The sequence below is a fragment of the Tachysurus vachellii genome, chromosome 15 (genome assembly GCF_030014155.1).
Source record: "Tachysurus vachellii isolate PV-2020 chromosome 15, HZAU_Pvac_v1, whole genome shotgun sequence".
Classification (NCBI taxonomy): Eukaryota; Metazoa; Chordata; class Actinopteri; order Siluriformes; family Bagridae; genus Tachysurus; species Tachysurus vachellii.
Window position 1 is genome coordinate 9,089,722 of NC_083474.1, and position 19,211 is coordinate 9,108,932.

Here is a 19,211-nt window from a genome sequence, read left to right on the forward strand (position 1 = left end):
TGCGCGAGACTTGACGTAACTGCAGAGCGGCTCTACATCATAATAAAGTGTTCATCCGCGAGCCGTGCGCCGACAGGTCGCCATCCGCCACCGACAATAGTGCGCGTTTACTACTTCCTCTTCCTCCTCCTCCTCTTCTTCTTCTTCTTCTTCTTCTTCTTCATATGTATTATTCTAATTATTATTCTAATTATTGTTGTTGTTATTTTTATGATTTTTTTTATCAGTAGTGTACATATTATTTATATACACACCTGACTTGTGTGTGTCAATATGTACTCTCTCTCTCTCTCTCTCTCTCTCTCTCTCTCTCTCTCTCTCTCTATATATATATATATATATATATATATATATATATATATATATATATATATATATATATATAATGGATTTATTATGGTTGATAATCTAATACTAGCCTGCGTCAGGATTTCAGTGATGCACAGCTGTTTCTGAAATCTTGAATATTAAGCTACAAAGTGTTTAGCATTCACAGTGAGCTTATATAAGGACTACATCAGTGAATGAATTAACGGGTTGGTGAATGAATCGAACAAACGCTCCATTGACTGTTTTATATCGAGGCACAAGTCACCAATGCAGTAAAACAGGTGAATAGTTCATGTGCTCCACCTGCTGGTGGATATATATATATATATACACTGCAGCAGCAGGTGAAGAGACGAACGTGTAGTTAAAATGCATCTTGAATTTCTAATATATCTCCTTATTATATAGATTTATATATTATATATGTATTGTTATCCTTATTGAATTACCTCTGGGATCAATAAAGTATCTATCTATCTATCTATCTATCTATCTATCTATCTATCTATCTATCTATCTATCTATCTATTTCTTCCAGGATCACTAAAGTATCTATCTATCTATCTATCTATCTATCTATCTATCTATCTATCTATCTATCTATTTCTTCCAGGATCACTAAAGTATCTATCTATCTATCTATCTATCTATCTATCTATCTATCTATCTATCTATCTATCTATCTATCTATCTATCTATTTCTTCCAGGATCACTAAAGTATCTATCTATCTATCTATCTATCTATCTATCTATCTATCTATCTATCTATCTATCTATCTCTTCCAGGATCACTAAAGTATCTATCTATCTATCTATCTATCTATCTATCTATCTATCTATCTATCTATCTATCTATCTATCTATCTATCTATCTATCTATTTCTTCCAGGATCACTAAAGTATCTATCTATCTATCTATCTATCTATCTATCTATCTATCTATCTATCTATCTATTTCTTCCAGGATCACTAAAGTATCTATCTATCTATCTATCTATCTATCTATCTATCTATCTATCTATCTATTTCTTCCAGGATCACTAAAGTATCTATCTATCTATCTATCTATCTATCTATCTATCTATCTATCTATCTATCTATCTCTTCCAGGATCACTAAAGTATCTATCTATCTATCTATCTATCTATCTATCTATCTATCTATCTATCTATCTATTTCTTCCAGGATCACTAAAGTATCTATCTATCTATCTATCTATCTATCTATCTATCTATCTATCTATCTATCTATCTATCTATCTATTTCTTCCAGGATCACTAAAGTATCTATCTATCTATCTATCTATCTATCTATCTATCTATCTATCTATCTATCTATCTATCTATCTATCTATCTATCTATCTATCTATTTCTTCCAGGATCACTAAAGTATCTATCTATCTATCTATCTATCTATCTATCTATCTATCTATCTATCTATCTATCTATCTATCTATCTATCTATCTATTTCTTCCAGGATCACTAAAGTATCTATCTATCTATCTATCTATCTATCTATCTATCTATCTATCTATCTATCTATCTATCTATCTATCTATCTATCTATCTCTTCCAGGATCACTAAAGTATCTATCTATCTATCTATCTATCTATCTATCTATCTATCTATCTATCTATCTATCTATCTATCTATCTATCTATCTATCTCTTCCAGGATCACTAAAGTATCTATCTATCTATCTATCTATCTATCTATCTATCTATCTATCTATCTATCTATCTATCTATCTATCTATCTATCTATCTATCTATCTATCTATTTCTTCCAGGATCAATAAAGTATCTATCTATCTATCTATCTATCTATCTATCTATCTATCTATCTATCTATCTATTTCTTCCAGGATCACTAAAGTATCTATCTATCTATCTATCTATCTATCTATCTATCTATCTATCTATCTATCTATCTATCTATCTATCTATCTATTTCTTCCAGGATCACTAAAGTATCTATCTATCTATCTATCTATCTATCTATCTATCTATCTATCTATCTATCTATCTATCTATCTATCTCTTCCAGGATCACTAAAGTATCTATCTATCTATCTATCTATCTATCTATCTATCTATCTATCTATCTATCTATCTATCTATCTATCTATTTCTTCCAGGATCACTAAAGTATCTATCTATCTATCTATCTATCTATCTATCTATCTATCTATCTATCTATCTATCTATCTATCTATCTATCTATCTATCTATCTATCTCTTCCAGGATCACTAAAGTATCTATCTATCTATCTATCTATCTATCTATCTATCTATCTATCTATCTATCTATCTATCTATCTATCTATCTATCTATCTATCTATCTATCTATCTATCTATTTCTTCCAGGATCAATAAAGTATCTATCTATCTATCTATCTATCTATCTATCTATCTATCTATCTATCTATCTATCTATCTATCTATTTCTTCCAGGATCACTAAAGTATCTATCTATCTATCTATCTATCTATCTATCTATCTATCTATCTATCTATCTATCTATCTATTTCTTCCAGGATCACTAAAGTATCTATCTATCTATCTATCTATCTATCTATCTATCTATCTATCTATCTATCTATCTATCTATCTATCTATCTATCTATTTCTTCCAGGATCACTAAAGTATCTATCTATCTATCTATCTATCTATCTATCTATCTATCTATCTATCTATCTATCTATCTATCTATCTCTTCCAGGATCACTAAAGTATCTATCTATCTATCTATCTATCTATCTATCTATCTATCTATCTATCTATCTATCTATCTATCTATTTCTTCCAGGATCACTAAAGTATCTATCTATCTATCTATCTATCTATCTATCTATCTATCTATCTATCTATCTATCTATCTATCTATCTATCTATTTCTTCCAGGATCACTAAAGTATCTATCTATCTATCTATCTATCTATCTATCTATCTATCTATCTATCTATTCTTCCAGGATCACTAAAGTATCTAACTATCTATCTATCTATCTATCTATCTATCTATCTATCTATCTATCTATCTATCTATCTATTTCTTCCAGGATCACTAAAGTATCTATCTATCTATCTATCTATCTATCTATCTATCTATCTATCTATCTATCTATCTATCTATCTATCTATTTCTTCCAGGATCACTAAAGTATCTATCTATCTATCTATCTATCTATCTATCTATCTATCTATCTATCTATCTATCTATCTATCTATCTATCTATTTCTTCCAGGATCACTAAAGTATCTATCTATCTATCTATCTATCTATCTATCTATCTATCTATCTATCTATCTATCTATCTATCTATCTCTTCCAGGATCACTAAAGTATCTATCTATCTATCTATCTATCTATCTATCTATCTATCTATCTATCTATCTATCTATCTATTTCTTCCAGGATCACTAAAGTATCTATCTATCTATCTATCTATCTATCTATCTATCTATCTATCTATCTATCTATCTATCTATCTATCTCTTCCAGGATCACTAAAGTATCTATCTATCTATCTATCTATCTATCTATCTATCTATCTATCTATCTATCTATCTATTTCTTCCAGGATCACTAAAGTATCTATCTATCTATCTATCTATCTATCTATCTATCTATCTATCTATCTATCTATCTATCTATCTATCTATCTATCTATCTATCTATCTATCTATCTATCTATCTATTTCTTCCAGGATCACTAAAGTATCTATCTATCTATCTATCTATCTATCTATCTATCTATCTATCTATCTATCTATCTATCTATCTATCTATCTATCTATCTATCTATCTATCTATCTATCTATCTATCTATCTATCTATCTATCTATCTATCTATCTATTTCTTCCAGGATCACTAAAGTATCTATCTATCTATCTATCTATCTATCTATCTATCTATCTATCTATCTATCTATCTATCTATCTATCTATCTATCTATTTCTTCCAGGATCACTAAAGTATCTATCTATCTATCTATCTATCTATCTATCTATCTATCTATCTATCTATCTATCTATCTATTTCTTCCAGGATCACTAAAGTATCTATCTATCTATCTATCTATCTATCTATCTATCTATCTATCTATCTATCTATCTATCTATTTCTTCCAGGATCACTACAGTATCTATCTATCTATCTATCTATCTATCTATCTATCTATCTATCTATCTATCTATCTATCTATTTCTTCCAGGATCACTAAAGTATCTATCTATCTATCTATCTATCTATCTATCTATCTATCTATCTATCTATCTATCTATTTCTTCCAGGATCACTAAAGTATCTATCTATCTATCTATCTATCTATCTATCTATCTATCTATCTATCTATCTATCTATCTATCTATTTCTTCCAGGATCACTAAAGTATCTATCTATCTATCTATCTATCTATCTATCTATCTATCTATCTATCTATCTATCTATCTATTTCTTCCAGGATCACTAAAGTATCTATCTATCTATCTATCTATCTATCTATCTATCTATCTATCTATTTCTTCCAGGATCACTAAAGTATCTATCTATCTATCTATCTATCTATCTATCTATCTATCTATCTATCTATCTATCTATCTATTTCTTCCAGGATCACTAAAGTATCTATCTATCTATCTATCTATCTATCTATCTATCTATCTATCTATCTATCTATATATCTATATATCTATCTATTTCTTCCAGGATCACTACAGTATCTATCTATCTATCTATCTATCTATCTATCTATCTATCTATCTATCTATCTATTTCTTCCAGGATCACTACAGTATCTATCTATCTATCTATCTATCTATCTATCTATCTATCTATCTATCTATCTATCTATCTATCTATTTCTTCCAGGATCACTAAAGTATCTATCTATCTATCTATCTATCTATCTATCTATCTATCTATCTATCTCTTCCAGGATCACTAAAGTATCTATCTATCTATCTATCTATCTATCTATCTATCTATCTATCTATTTCTTCCAGGATCACTAAAGTATCTATCTATCTATCTATCTATCTATCTATCTATCTATCTATCTATCTATCTCTTCCAGGATCACTAAAGTATCTATCTATCTATCTATCTATCTATCTATCTATCTATCTATCTATCTATCTATATGTCTATCTATATGGCTGCCTGTCTGTCTGTCTGTCTGTCTGTCTAGAGCAAACATATATAAATAAACATGAATACAGACATGTAATATATAATAACTGTGTTAACTGAACCATAAAACACATATATACATTGGTTTGTGTCCCTGACCAGTGTTTTACTATAGCCTCAAAAATGTGATTATTTGCTTTGTGACAAAATAATTACACAAATTGTCAGAAGATTTCTAAAAGTATTTGCAGACATTTAAAGATATTTAGTTGAAGACTTTGTAGCTTGTAAAAAGCTTGTATGATGTAAAATAAACAAGAAACACGTGTTTTGTTTCAGTTTTTTCAACACGACTTTGTAGATCTATCAGTAATATCAGTAATACGATATTTTCCTGACCAGCAGATGGCGCTTTGGAAAATACGACCAAATCCTTTAACCAGTGGTGAACACATCGCTTCAACACTGAAGAATCATCAGGTCACTCAGTGATAAGCTACAGAGTACAATAAGGTAAAAATAGATAAACTCTATTTTTATATATATACACATATATTGTTATAGTCCTTGTACAGGATTTTAAAGATCACTATCTGGCCACCAAACTATAAGCCTAATCCAACAGCACTAGCTTTGTGTTATTATTGTTTGTTAGCTAGCTAGCTAGTTAGCCAGGGTGTGAAGACTGAAAGAAGAATAACATTTGTTTATTAGTATATTAATGTTTAATAAAAAAACAAAACAAAAAAAACATCATTGTAGCTTGCTGTATGTACACCAGCTACCAATTGTGCTACCAACTGTGATAGATACCAATTGAGATCTATGTTGTTTATTTGTAGTTATTTAAGTGCTGCTCAGGTCTGTCTTAAAGCCCTATTCGGACGGGATTAGTTTTACGTGGGGACGTGGAGTAATGCAATTTTACCTCAGGACGTCTGTAATATAAATTGGCCAATTCGCACGGGACAAGACATCTCAGTAAAACTAGCAGAAGTGGGAGCTTTTTACGCACCACAGTAACCTCCTTGTCGTCATGTGCGTATGACGTTGCTACCCGTTATCACGTGCGCAAACAGACAACATGGCGCGTCCATGCTTGCAAAACGCGACAAAAACTACTTTTAAACAGGAAATGACGGAATTTTACCGTACATATTTACAGCAGGTCTATTCGGACGGGATCAATATTACCTGAGGAAATTTTTCCGGACCTTTTTACAGAAGGTAAAAGTCGCCGTAATCTTTACTGACATTGTCCGTAATGATTACCGAGATGGCACATTCGGACGGGACTAAAATCACAGAGAACCTCTGGTAATAATTACTTTACCCCCACGTAAAACTAATCCCGTCTGAATAGGGCTTAATACATTCACTAGTTTTTCCCACAACTGGGTGCCAGATGACGTCACTGGCTATTTGGATATTCACTGAGTATTAAACATTCATTCATTCATTCATTTTCTACCACGGGGTCACGGGGAGCCTGTGCCTATCTCAGGCGTCATCGGGCATCAAGGCAGGATACACCCTGGACGGAGTGCCAACCCATCACAGGGCACACACACACTCTCATTCACACAAGCAATCACACACTTTGGACAATTTTCCAGAGATGCCAATCAACCTACCATGCCAGGGTTCCCACGCGTCCTGGAAAACCTGGAAATCCTGGAAAATTAATGACAAATGTTCCAGTCCTGGAAAACACATGGAAAATGAGAGAAAACATAAATTGTCCTGGAAAAAATCTTGTTGTCCTGGAAAATTATTATTTTTAAATGTTCTTGATCATTTAAAGAACAGTATACAACTGGTCAAAACAATTAACGTTAGTAACAGAAAGCGCTCTGTTCAGGGACGCTGAGTTTTGACGTGTTTTTTGTTATGCTGGTTAATCTCGCTGTGATGGATGACGCTGTCTTGTGTTGGCGGTTTCAGGTGCTAGGAATGGTTTAAGTGCTCGAATGTTTTCAGCAAATGGTGACGGGTAAACAGGTTATATTAACCTTGTTAATCTGAATATCATGTGCAAGTGGAATGCACAGCAAACTAAAGCATGCATGACGGCATTGGCCTGAGAAAGGAAAGGGTATTAATATGTGCGGTCTTTTTATTTTATAAATGTTGACATTTCATTCACATGACAAATTGTCTTTAAAAGTATAGTTAAGTAATAGCCATAAAGTGTACGCTGTTTTTAAGACTTCTGGAGAGAAGAACATATTACTTTAGGCCGTGAATCTGTGAGCCTTGTCTTTTTTTTGCTAAATTTGAAATGTCCTGGAAAAGTCCTGGAAAATGATCTCTGAAAAAGAGTGGGAACCCTGCATGCGTGTCTTTGGACCGGGGGAGGAAACCGGAGTACCCGGAGGCACGGGGAGAACATGCAAACTCCACACACACAAGGTGGAGGCGGGAATCGAATCCCCAACCCTGGAGGTGTGAGGCGAACGTGCTAACCACTAAGCCACCGTGTCCCCCGAGTATTAAACATTTGCGTATCAAATGAAGGAAGTGTAATCAGAATGGAAAAAGTACAGATTATAAGGTATTTCTCATGGAGAAAAGGAGTGTCGGGTCACGGCACCACAAAAAATGTACATGGCAGTGAGCAGACATTAAGGAATCAGATGAGATTTTAAAATGAAGAAGACAAACAGAAATAAGCGATGGGTTATTAGGAAGAATTGGGATTGATTTTTTTTTTTTTTGAGAAACGGTGATTAGTTATTAGGGACATTAACGTGGCTCACATTAACGTGACTCGGTCAAATATAGGTCGAGTGAACCTGATCTCTTAACTCAAATAACTAGCAATTGTGTATCTAAACTTACTGCCGCAGTTCTCAAAATGTGGGGCAGGTTCCCTTGGTGTGGTGTAAAGGCATGACAGGTGAATGACAGGGTTGTTTTTCTTCATTGATGCTGTTCCTTATTGAAAATGAAGATCATACACTTAAAGCAACCACAAGCAAACAAATGGGTCAATGATGCATGTAAATGTAAACAGCATAATTTAGGGCTCCGGGAGGAAAAAGTGAAACCATAGTGAGAAAATATCAGTTTAATGCGGATGATAATTACAACGGAACAATATAAACAAACTTAGTGGGCATAACAACACCAATGTATTTTAATGGATTTTTTTTATGCATCACAAAAAAAAAAAAAGCACCAGGAGACAAAATCGACCAGAAAAGAAATATGATGAAGCTTATCTTGCTCTTGAATTTATGATAGGGCAGAGAAGAGTACTTGGTGTATTTTATGACCATTTTGTGAGGTGATGGATTAAAGGTGAGGAATTTGTGAGAAATTAAAGGAATTTGCTTCGAAGCCTCTTTTAATTTATTTTATAGCTCACGTCACGTTCTTGTGCAATTATTTTGTGTGTGTGAGTATGTGTGTGTGTGTGTGTGTGTGAGTGTGTGTGTGTGTGTGTGTGACAACGCGCTTACGTCAAAGTGGAAGGAGACGTGAGGAGTTAGCTGTCTTTTGATTTGAGGGCACGGGCTGCAATGTGTAAGGGCGCGATAACAATGGCAATCAGCAAAGAGAAGAAACAAACAGGAGAAAACGACAAAAAATGAAAGGTTTGGGATCATTTCAAATTGAAAAGTAAAGAAAACGCCGTGGCGTGTGTCCATGGCAAGATCGAGCTGGCACATCACAACAGCACGTCGTCCATGCTGCAGCATGTTGATATGTTTACCTTTCTTCATTACAATCACATGCTCCTTTAAAGACTTTTAAAGCACACGCACGTTGAGAGAGACAGACTTTTATATTCTGATTAATATATATGCTTAAAGCACTCGGTGTGAAACCATGCATGGACTCTACAGTAGGTCCAAGTTCCTGTCCATGTGTTTTTGACCTCTTAAATACCACAAAGCGTTTCAAGAAGACAGTAAAGGGTTATACAGTATTATGCCTGAGCTGTAGGTTTTGAATCTTTTAGTTCTGAAAGTTAAGTTGCATGACTTAAAGGCAGTATTTTTGTATTATTTTTATTTATTTATTTGTTTGTTTGTTTGTTTGTTTATTTATTTATTTTAATGTATGCCTTAGTTTTGATACTTTAAAAAAGTAATTTGAAAGTCATTTATTTTTTTTGTTTTTGCATCTCAGAAAAGGGTTCATTTAAAGCCCAGAATGTATGGCACTTAAATGTACTTAATTCTTCTCAGTCAACTTTGTCTTTGTTCACAGTATAAGTACAGACAGAAAAACAATGGGTAATATCTAAATGTTTATTTTTGATAGAAAATATTGTTGCATGCATTGCATACTATGCATTTAAAAAATAAAAGTTCATTCTTCTAAAAAAAAAAAAGGAAACCAATTAGTTGTTCATTTTAAGAGACCCATCTTATTTTCTCTTGTATATTTAATATTGCTCTTTAATTAAGCAAAAATACATTTTATCCGATTAATCGATGAAATTTTCGGTAGAATACTCGATTACTAAAATATTCGATAGCTACAGCCCTACTATGAATCTTGTCTTTGACAGATGTCTCGAGAGCAGCTGGTGGTTCAGCAGGCCAGAAAGGCTTTTCAAACTGGGAGATCTAAACCGCTGGATTACAGAATACAGCAGCTGAAAAACCTACAGCGTTTTATTACAGAAAAGCAAAATGACATCACTGAAGCTCTCAAGAAGGACCTGTGCAAGGTGAATTGTAATTCACAAAACTTTTATGCTGCTGGATGTTTTATTTTTTGTTATACGGGCTCTTTTCTTTGTGTAGAGCAAGAATGGAACATTGCTATATGAGATCCTCGGCCTTGAAGGAGAGATCAGTCTGGCTATGAGCAAACTGGCAGAGTGGGCAGCCCCCCGTCCTGTGGCTAAAAATCTTCTCACTATTTCCGATGAGGTTTACATCCGTCCAGAACCTCTCGGCGTGGTGCTTATTATCGGAGCTTGGAATTATCCGATAGCTGTGACGCTACAGCCGCTTGTAGGGGCCATTGCTGCTGGTAAAGCAGTTAGACACTTAGAATGCTACTATTTTAGAAAAGCTCATGTCATTCTTATTCATATTCACCAACTAGATATTCTGCTGTCAAGTGGACTGAATATAAAAATACAATTGAAATACACAGCAGTATATTTCACCTTACGTTACATTACGTTACATTACATTTATCTCCTCTCATGTTGCTTTCTGCATCATCTTTTCTGTAGGTAATGCAGCAGTCGTGAAGCCGTCAGAGGTCAGCGTTCACACTGCCAAGGTCATGGAGCTCCTGCACATGTACCTGGACCCGGTAAAACCGTACACAGCTTTATTACTATCTACATGTTAACAATATTACTACATTCAGTCTATCATGAGGGTCTGAGAGCACTAATGAAATGAAACGCTTTTTTTGAATACAGTGATTTTCAGTTCAGAATATATTATTGGGAACAACTTGAGGGAAAAGTAGAATCTTTGAACAATTTACATGAATTTCAGAGTTTCTTAGTATCTGGTTTGACAAAGCCGGCACAGACTCCACATGTTTGTTCAGAAAGTTATGATCCAAATTTTCCAGAGTGTTGTCTAAACACATGCTTCATTAGAAGTGATTAGGCATGAATTTTACAAGGCAGTAAAGATGGTCGATATAACATATTTGCTTGCGTTTAAAAAGGCACCTAGATATAATACAGACTAAACATTTCAAAATACTGAAATCTTCTGTTTATTATGTTGCTTTGTAGAAGCCAACATTCTGTTTTCGTATTTCAGCTTAGACAAAAATTTATAAAATTTAATGCGGCCTAGGGCTTTCGAGCCACATGCACCAAATTCGGATATGTTATAGACCCTGGTCTGAAGTTTGTTGCTATTACTTTTCTAAGCGATCCGAGTACCGGTACTTCCGGTACAGGGTCTCAAATTGGCCTTTTTTCCCATAGACTCCCATTATAAACTTTGGAGGTTTATAATTTAGCAAGCTTTCGAACTATCTAGACCAAACTCGGCCAGCTCCTTTAGGGTGATACTCTGAACAAAGATTTAAATTGGTGTACCGACTGGCCTTCCGGTCGTGCTGCAGCCCCGCCCCCAATATATGCAAACTCAAAAAACTTTTTACAACATGGACATGTGACATATCAAAACACTCAGAACAATGAGGGGAACTTCCTCAGGAGTATTCGGATGACATCACATGCTCGTCTCCACTTGCCTCCAAATGTTTTGGCACCCTATCTTTCTGTCCACTTGCCTCCAAAAGTAACACTGTCCCTTATGTCCACTCGCCTCCAAAAAGCACCGGCCTTTGCAAATACTTGCCTCATCAAAGCCAACATCAAAGTTTGTCATGACGAACTTTACAAATCTAGTTTCTAATTGTAAATAAAGAAATCAGCCTTTTGTACTGTCAAGTGGACTGATTATTATATATAAATACACAGCGAGACATAATATCATGCTTTCAAGGCCATGCTGTAGGCATATAAGAATAACATAAAGTGAAATAGATTCCCATCATTTTCTTCCATGGTTTCAACTAAAACATGCATTACTCTTTTAGGAGATGTACCATGTGGTGACTGGAGGAGTTCCTGAAACGCAGGAGTTGCTAAAGCAGCGTTTCGATCATATCTTCTACACAGGAAGCAGCACAGTGGGCAAATTGGTTATGGAAGCAGCTGCACGCCACCTCACACCAGTCACTCTGGAACTGGGGGGGAAAAGTCCTTGCTATATTGATAAAGGCTGTGACCTCCGAATTGCCTGTCGGTGAGCTTCGCGTATCAGTTCTAGAGGAGTCATGGAAAAATGGGTGTCGTTAAGCTTTCAGGTCAAGGTCTGTCATATGTGAGATAAGTAAATACACAAAGGCGTTTATTGTTAGACTATCGGTGTGTGATTGCTAGTCATTCCTGATTGGAAAAAAAAAGGTTGTGTTTCTTTATGTTAAGTAAATGTAGATTATTATATAAGAAAGACTAATTATACTTGGCTCTGAGCGAACAACATATAAAATAAACAAACATAAAAACTAATAAAATTAAAAAAAGATTTTGCCCTGTAGTGAAGTGAGCAGCGTTTTCTGCCTCCCCCTAGCCAATCACAGGTGTCTGTTAGCTCATCTGTACAGAAATGGGCACCTTTTCTTGCAGTACACTGGTGTAAAATCGACTTATCGGATGTTGATTCCAAGTGTCTTGAAACGTACAGCGTTATTCGATGCTGTAATTTCCACTGAAACAGTCATTCCTTCTTACATTTACATTTACGACATTTGGCAGACGCCCTTGAATTGTAGTGTCATTTACATTTTATGTCTCATTTATACACCTGAGCATTTGAAGGTTAATGGCCTTGCTCAGGGGCCCAGCAGTGGCAACTTGGGGTCCTGGGATTTGAGCTCACAACCTTCCGGTTGGTAGTCCAACATCTTAGCCACTAGGCTACTACATCCCCACGTTCTTAAATAGCCATTAGCGTTTAGCTTACCTCACTGCCTGGGCCAAATCATACAGTACTTAACAGTTATTGGGGGTCAGGGCACTTCAGATGTGTAGAGCAACAATTGCCATAAACATAGCAGGTTAGGGGGAAAGAGACAGCATAACACACAGTGTCTTCTTTCATATGACCCATTAACCTCTTCTGTGGAGTGTGACATGACAAAGGATTTCAATGCTGAACATGGACTCAAGCTGGAGAGATAGACGTTACTGGGGCTCAGCAGCATCGTGCAGTGATGTGAAGTGATGGCTTAGTTTTAAAGAATAAAGGGCGAAATCCCAATGAACAGTGATGCTCTTAACAGCTCTTTATTTTTTGTGCTTCTCACATTGTTATTTTTCTGTGTTCTTAGCCGTATCACATGGGGGAAGTATGTAAACTGTGGTCAGACCTGCATAGCCCCTGATTACATCCTTTGTGAACATAGCATCCAAGACCAAGTAGTGGAGGAGATTAGAAAATGCATTCAGGTTGGTACCTATATAATATACTGGATATAAAGAGAACTTTCGGTTGGGTTTGGAAGACAACTCTTGTTTAATACGTCACATTCAGGACTAAAAAGTAACCTTGGCACCCGAGACGGTAAAAGAAATAAATTAATGCAAAAAAGTCATTTTCATTTAGTAAAAAATTGTAGGTTGAAACTTTAGAGCATGGTATTCGTGCTGAATTGGACCACATGCTTTATTACACATGTTGGCCAAAACGTGATCTGGGTAGGGGTCATGTTTTTGCTAGGTGGATTAATTAGCATACACGAGTGCTAAACAGTCTTTTCGAAATCATGCGGAAATGTAAAAATATACAGAAGGTGCAGTACAAAACTGTCATGTAATGCTTCTGCTTACTATAGTTAGTCACCTCGATTGAAAGAAAATAAATTTGATAGACAGAATGTTGACTTTTTTGTTTAGCACAAAAATACGTTGCTAATTACAGGGTTTCCGCGGGGTCATAAAAAGTCATAAATTTAACAATAAGAATTTAAGGCCATAAAAAGACATAAAAACGTCCGGATTTTCCATACAAGGTCATAAACATTTAGCACGTCTTAAATTGATATGCTCGTCCATTAATTTGTTCTTCAATGAAAATGCGCTCACGGCGGCAATGGCATTCATTTGTTTCGCCTGTTGTAGTTCTGTATGAGGAATCTGGGTGGTATCACACTGGTATCACAGCGTTCCAGAACTACAAGGTCCATGCGGCAGCATACAGACTTGTCGGAAGGACTTTCACAGAAACCCGCGCGAACTCCGAACATACTGTATCATACTGAGTCACTGCTTAGTTTAATTGAAATCATCCTGGCTATCACAATGGGAAAATGTACCTTTAACGATCTGTGGCTCGAAGACGGTGCGTTTAGTAGCTGGCTCAAGCCTGTCGCTAACAATCGGTATCAAGCCTATTGCACTCTGTGTAAGAAGACGTTGGAGCTGTCTAGTTTAGGCATAAAAGCCTTGAAGTCGCATGCAAAGTCGGAAAAGCATATCGTTGCTGTAAAAGGCCTGCAGCGGAGGTCCTGTGGGTGTTGAATACTATAATAATAGAATTACTCTTTAAATAATAAAACTTGTTACTTTCAATGAAAGTCAACAATAAAGACTTTTAATGACTGAAGTTATTTATCATAATTCGTGTAGGTCATAAATTCAAATCATAGTAGTCATAAAAAGGTCTTAAAAAGTCTTAAATTTGACTGATTAAACCCTGCAGAAACCCTGTAATTAAAAACTTTGTTAGAAGACAAATATATATATAATACACATATAATCATTCGATGTAGCTAAATGTGACCAGTGAAGCACGCTGGAGCATTTATATGCATGATGGCCTTGCTGATATATTTAAGATTTGTCTGCCTCTGACATTAAATAAAACATTTCTCTGTCAGGAATTTTACACAAACGATCCTAAGACCTTCACAGACTATGGACGCATCATCAATCAGCGGCATTTCAAGAGAATAACGGGACTCATGGAGGGCAGCGTAGTGGCTATAGGAGGCGGACATGATGAATCCCAGCGCTACATTGGTGAAAAAATATACCTCTGTATTATTGTGGAGAAATTAGTTACATTTAACATTAAGACATTGCCATGTGCACAGCACTAAATTTAACTTTTTACTCTTCAGCTCCCACTGTCCTAAAAGATGTCACGGCAGAATCCAAGGTGATGCAGGAGGAGATCTTTGGGCCTGTATTGCCCATCGTCCCTATAAACGGACTGAAAGAAGCCATCCAATTCATTAATGAAAGAGAGAAGCCTTTGGCGATATACGTTTTCTCTTCTAGTAAGAAGGTAAATGAACTGGACTGTGCTGAATAAGTCATGAAGTTACATGTATACTGTATCCTTCAGGCTTACCAGTGACATTTAATTTCCAAGGTAATAAAGAAGGTGATGTTGGAAACCTCCAGTGGAGCGCTGTTAGCCAACGACTGCCTTGTTCACTATACAATCAGTGAATTGCCTTTTGGTGGTGTTGGTAAGCATTCATAACTATGCAGTGGTTCACATTTTAAGTGGTTTCTTTCTAATAGAAGTACAAAAGTCTTTTTTATGTAAAAACCCCAAACCCAACAGGTAACAGCGGGACCGGATGCTACCACGGAAAATACACGTTTGATCAGTTGAGTCACTTGCGCAGCTGCCTCATTAAAAATCTGAACATGGAAAGGCTCAACCTGATCCGCTACCCACCTCACACTGCACAGAAACTACGCTGGGCCCGAGTTCTCCTCATCAAACAGGTGAACGTCAAACGTTGGCGACAGCTGGTGCAAGTTGCTATGCTCACAGCGCTGGCAGCTTTTGTGGTACAGGTATGCTTCACCTTCCTTCCCTTCACCCTGCTTGCTTCTTCATACTTCCCAGTTGGGCTAGAACAGGGGTCAGCTACCTTAAACACTCAAAGAGCCATTAGGACCCGTTTCCCACAGAAAAAAAACACAGGGAGCCAAAAAACCCTTTTGACATCTAAAATGAAGATAACACTGCATATATCGTTTTTTACCTTTATGGAAAGTATAGAAAAAACTGTAGTGTGTTGCATTTATGAAATCAATGAACTGCTACCGAGTAAACGAAATTTTATTTCTGCAAGCAAACAAAAATATTTTGAACAGTTTGAACTAAACTTAACAAACAATACGCTGGATTGAAGGTTACTTGCAAATAAAATGTACAGTGTCTAATTGAGTCCTCTTCGTATTCATGACATCAAAATTTTAACTTGCCGGCTGCAGCAAACCAAAACTGCGTCTGCTTCTGTGTGTCGGATTTCGGCAGTTATGACGCATATTTTGAGCGACAAAAAAATTAAACACGGTTTATTTTAATGTTACAAGAGCATCATGATCTTAGAATTTAGAATTACATTTTTTTTAAAAACTAACTAACTAAAATAAAAGAAATTTAAATTAAATATTTATTTTCCAAATCTACAGGGAGCCGCAGCAGAGGGATGAAAGAGCCACTTGCGGCTCCGGAGCCGCGGGTTGCCGACCCCTGTTCTAGGCAAAGAAATCATGTCCACTTTAATAGTGGACTTTTATGCAGTTATCCAGTCCTTCAGTCATGTGGCAGCAGCACAGTGCTTACAATTCAAGAGGTCAAGAGATTTAGTTAATGTTCACATAAACATCGGATTAAAGAAAAAGTATGATCTTTGTGAGGCTGGTATAAGTATTTCAGTTGAAAACTGTTGATCTCCTGGGATTTTCAAAAAGCAGTCCCTGGTGATTACACAGAATGGGGTGAAACAAAAGAAAACCCTATGGGTGGAGGTTCTTTAGGCTGAAACACCTTGAGGTGGATGAGCTACAACAGGTAGAAGGCCAAATCACGTTCTACTTTTGTGAGCCAAGAACAAAGATGTGATGCTATCATAAGTACCGACTCAACCAAACTGGACAGTTAAGGTCTGGAAAAAGACTAATCTTCAATTGTCCACGGTCTGATTCCTGGAACCCAATGTTGTCTTCTGGTGTTTTAGCCCAGCCACCTCAAGAGTTGTTGTTTTATGCACACTGAGATGCTTTTCTGCTCACCACACTTTTATTATTTAAGCCACCTCAATTTATTTAAATGGCCATCCATTCTGGCAACTCCAACCAATCTGGCTATTGTCTTCTGACCTTTCTTTTAAAAAGAAAGTGCGTTCATACTTGCAGAACTGTTGCTCAAACTGTGTTTTTTCCACACCATTCTGTGTAAACTCTAGAGACCTGTTGTATGTGGAAAGTCCCAGGAGATTGACAGTTCCAGAAATCCTTAAACCAAAATCCACCACACAGTTAAGGACAGGATATCACTTTTTCCCCCTATGCTGATTTTTGGTGTGAACATTTATGGAAGCTCTTGACCTGTATATTCATGATTTGATACCTCGTCATGTTGCCACATGATGGAACGATTAGATAGCATAACAACATAAATGAGCATGTCTACAGGTATTCCTAACAAATTGGACAACACGTGTATAATAATAAAGTTTATTAAACTTTCTTCGTAGCATGCGGTGATCGTAATGTTAAAGGGGGATAAATTTAGGATTTATGTATAAGACTAGTGCTATATATTTCCTTTGTACAATTATGAAGTCGGGGGGCACGGTGGCTTAGTGGTTAGCACGTTCGCCTCACACCTCCAGGGTTGGGGGTTCGATTCCCGCCTCTGCCTTGTGTGTGTGGAGTTTGTATGTTCTCCCCGTGCCTCCGGGTACTCCGGTTTCCTCCCCCGGTCCAAAGACATGCATGGTAGGTTGATCGGCATCTCTGGAAAATTGTCCGTAGTGTGTGATTGCGTGAGTGAATGAGAGTGTGTGTGTGCCCTGTGATGGGTTGGCACTCCGTCCAGGGTGTATCCTCCCTTGATGCCCAATGACGCCTGAGATAGGCACAGGCTCCCCGTGACCCGAGGTAGTTCGGATAAGCGGTAGAAAATGAATGAATGAATGAATGAATTATGAAGTCTGTATAACAGCATTACTATAATGGATTTTTAGTTCCCTTTGGTTCCTAATACCTGGTCAAATCACCAAGGGGTAGGTATGAATCATAAAGGCTGCATTCATAAATTGCTTGCATTTTAATTTGGCATCAGATTTAGGGCTATTTTAAATTTTCAATGAAATCTTTAACCCAGTTATCTATCTTCGTCCAATCTTATCCACAAAGGGCCGGTGTGGGTGCAGGTTTTCATTCCAACCAAGCAGAAGCCACACCTGATTCCTCCTGTTTATTCAGTTGTTCTTGGCTTTTAGTAGACTCTGGTGTGGCTTCTGCTTGGTTGGACTGAAAACCTTCACCCACACCGACCCTTTGTGGATAAGATTGGACACCGCTGCTTTAACCGCATGACTGGCCACATAGGAAAGTTCTCCACAATGAGTCTCTGTCCATTTGAAAGAGATTTACTGAACTGGCTAAACCCCCTTCCTTATATAAACAAACCAAAGAGAATGAACAATAGGAAAATTACTGTCTAGGCTTGACTAGTTTTCTCTTACATGGTCAGAAGACACAGATGCTGTAATTACCTTAGTGGGGGTAGGACGAGAAACTCAGCCAAACCAGGCTTTCTGTATTCAGTTATGAAAAGCTATAGCTGGTGGTACATTGTTTTTATTTTCCTTTCAATGCGGTGTTGTGTACTGCATGAACTGACCTTAGTGTTGTGTCCTTTGCAGAGGTTCTTGCGATAAGGTACCTGAAAAGGAACACCGACAGTCCCGTCCAGCCTTCTACAGAAACTTCGCCTTTTTACTGTAGCATTACTAATAAAGAGCAATACTAAACTGTAATAAAACACTTTATTTTGTAAATTGTGATAGAAAATTGAAACCATGTGTTACAGCAAAATAAAAACATACACTTTGCATTATGGACATTATTTACTGAATGCAAATATAACAGAAAAGATGAAATACTTCTACTATGCAAATATAAGAGGCTATATTTCATTTCAATTATATTTTAACTGCATTGCATCTCTTTAAAAAAGAATTGTGACAAAGTGTATTTTATAATTGAATATTTTTGGTAGGCACTAGGCATATTATTTATACCACTTTTTCAGGATGTGTAGCTTATTATCATTTGGTCATTTGAGTGGCTTTCAATTTGAACTCACCACAATGTAGACATGATACACATAACAATGTTATTTTAAACCCAGTGTTAGCATTAAGATATTAAACTTGAGAATATTAGAACTTTAGATTTTTTTTATTTTTTTATTTTAAAGA

At 36.1% G+C, this 19,211-nt stretch overlaps 1 protein-coding gene across 1 annotated transcript; it reads left to right on the forward strand.

The window, feature by feature from the left end:
* The first annotated feature begins 5,893 nt into the window (after positions 1-5,893).
* aldh3a2a (aldehyde dehydrogenase 3 family, member A2a) lies at positions 5,894-18,842 on the forward strand. Its single transcript, XM_060887651.1, has 11 exons — positions 5,894-5,981; positions 9,991-10,152; positions 10,229-10,460; positions 10,669-10,751; positions 12,009-12,217; positions 13,305-13,422; positions 14,853-14,994; positions 15,096-15,262; positions 15,350-15,449; positions 15,548-15,786; positions 18,654-18,842. The coding sequence occupies exons 2-11, from the start codon at positions 9,991-9,993 to the stop codon at positions 18,666-18,668; spliced, it is 1,467 nt and encodes a 488-aa protein (XP_060743634.1). The 5' UTR covers positions 5,894-5,981; the 3' UTR covers positions 18,669-18,842.
* Positions 18,843-19,211: the final 369 nt, after the last annotated feature.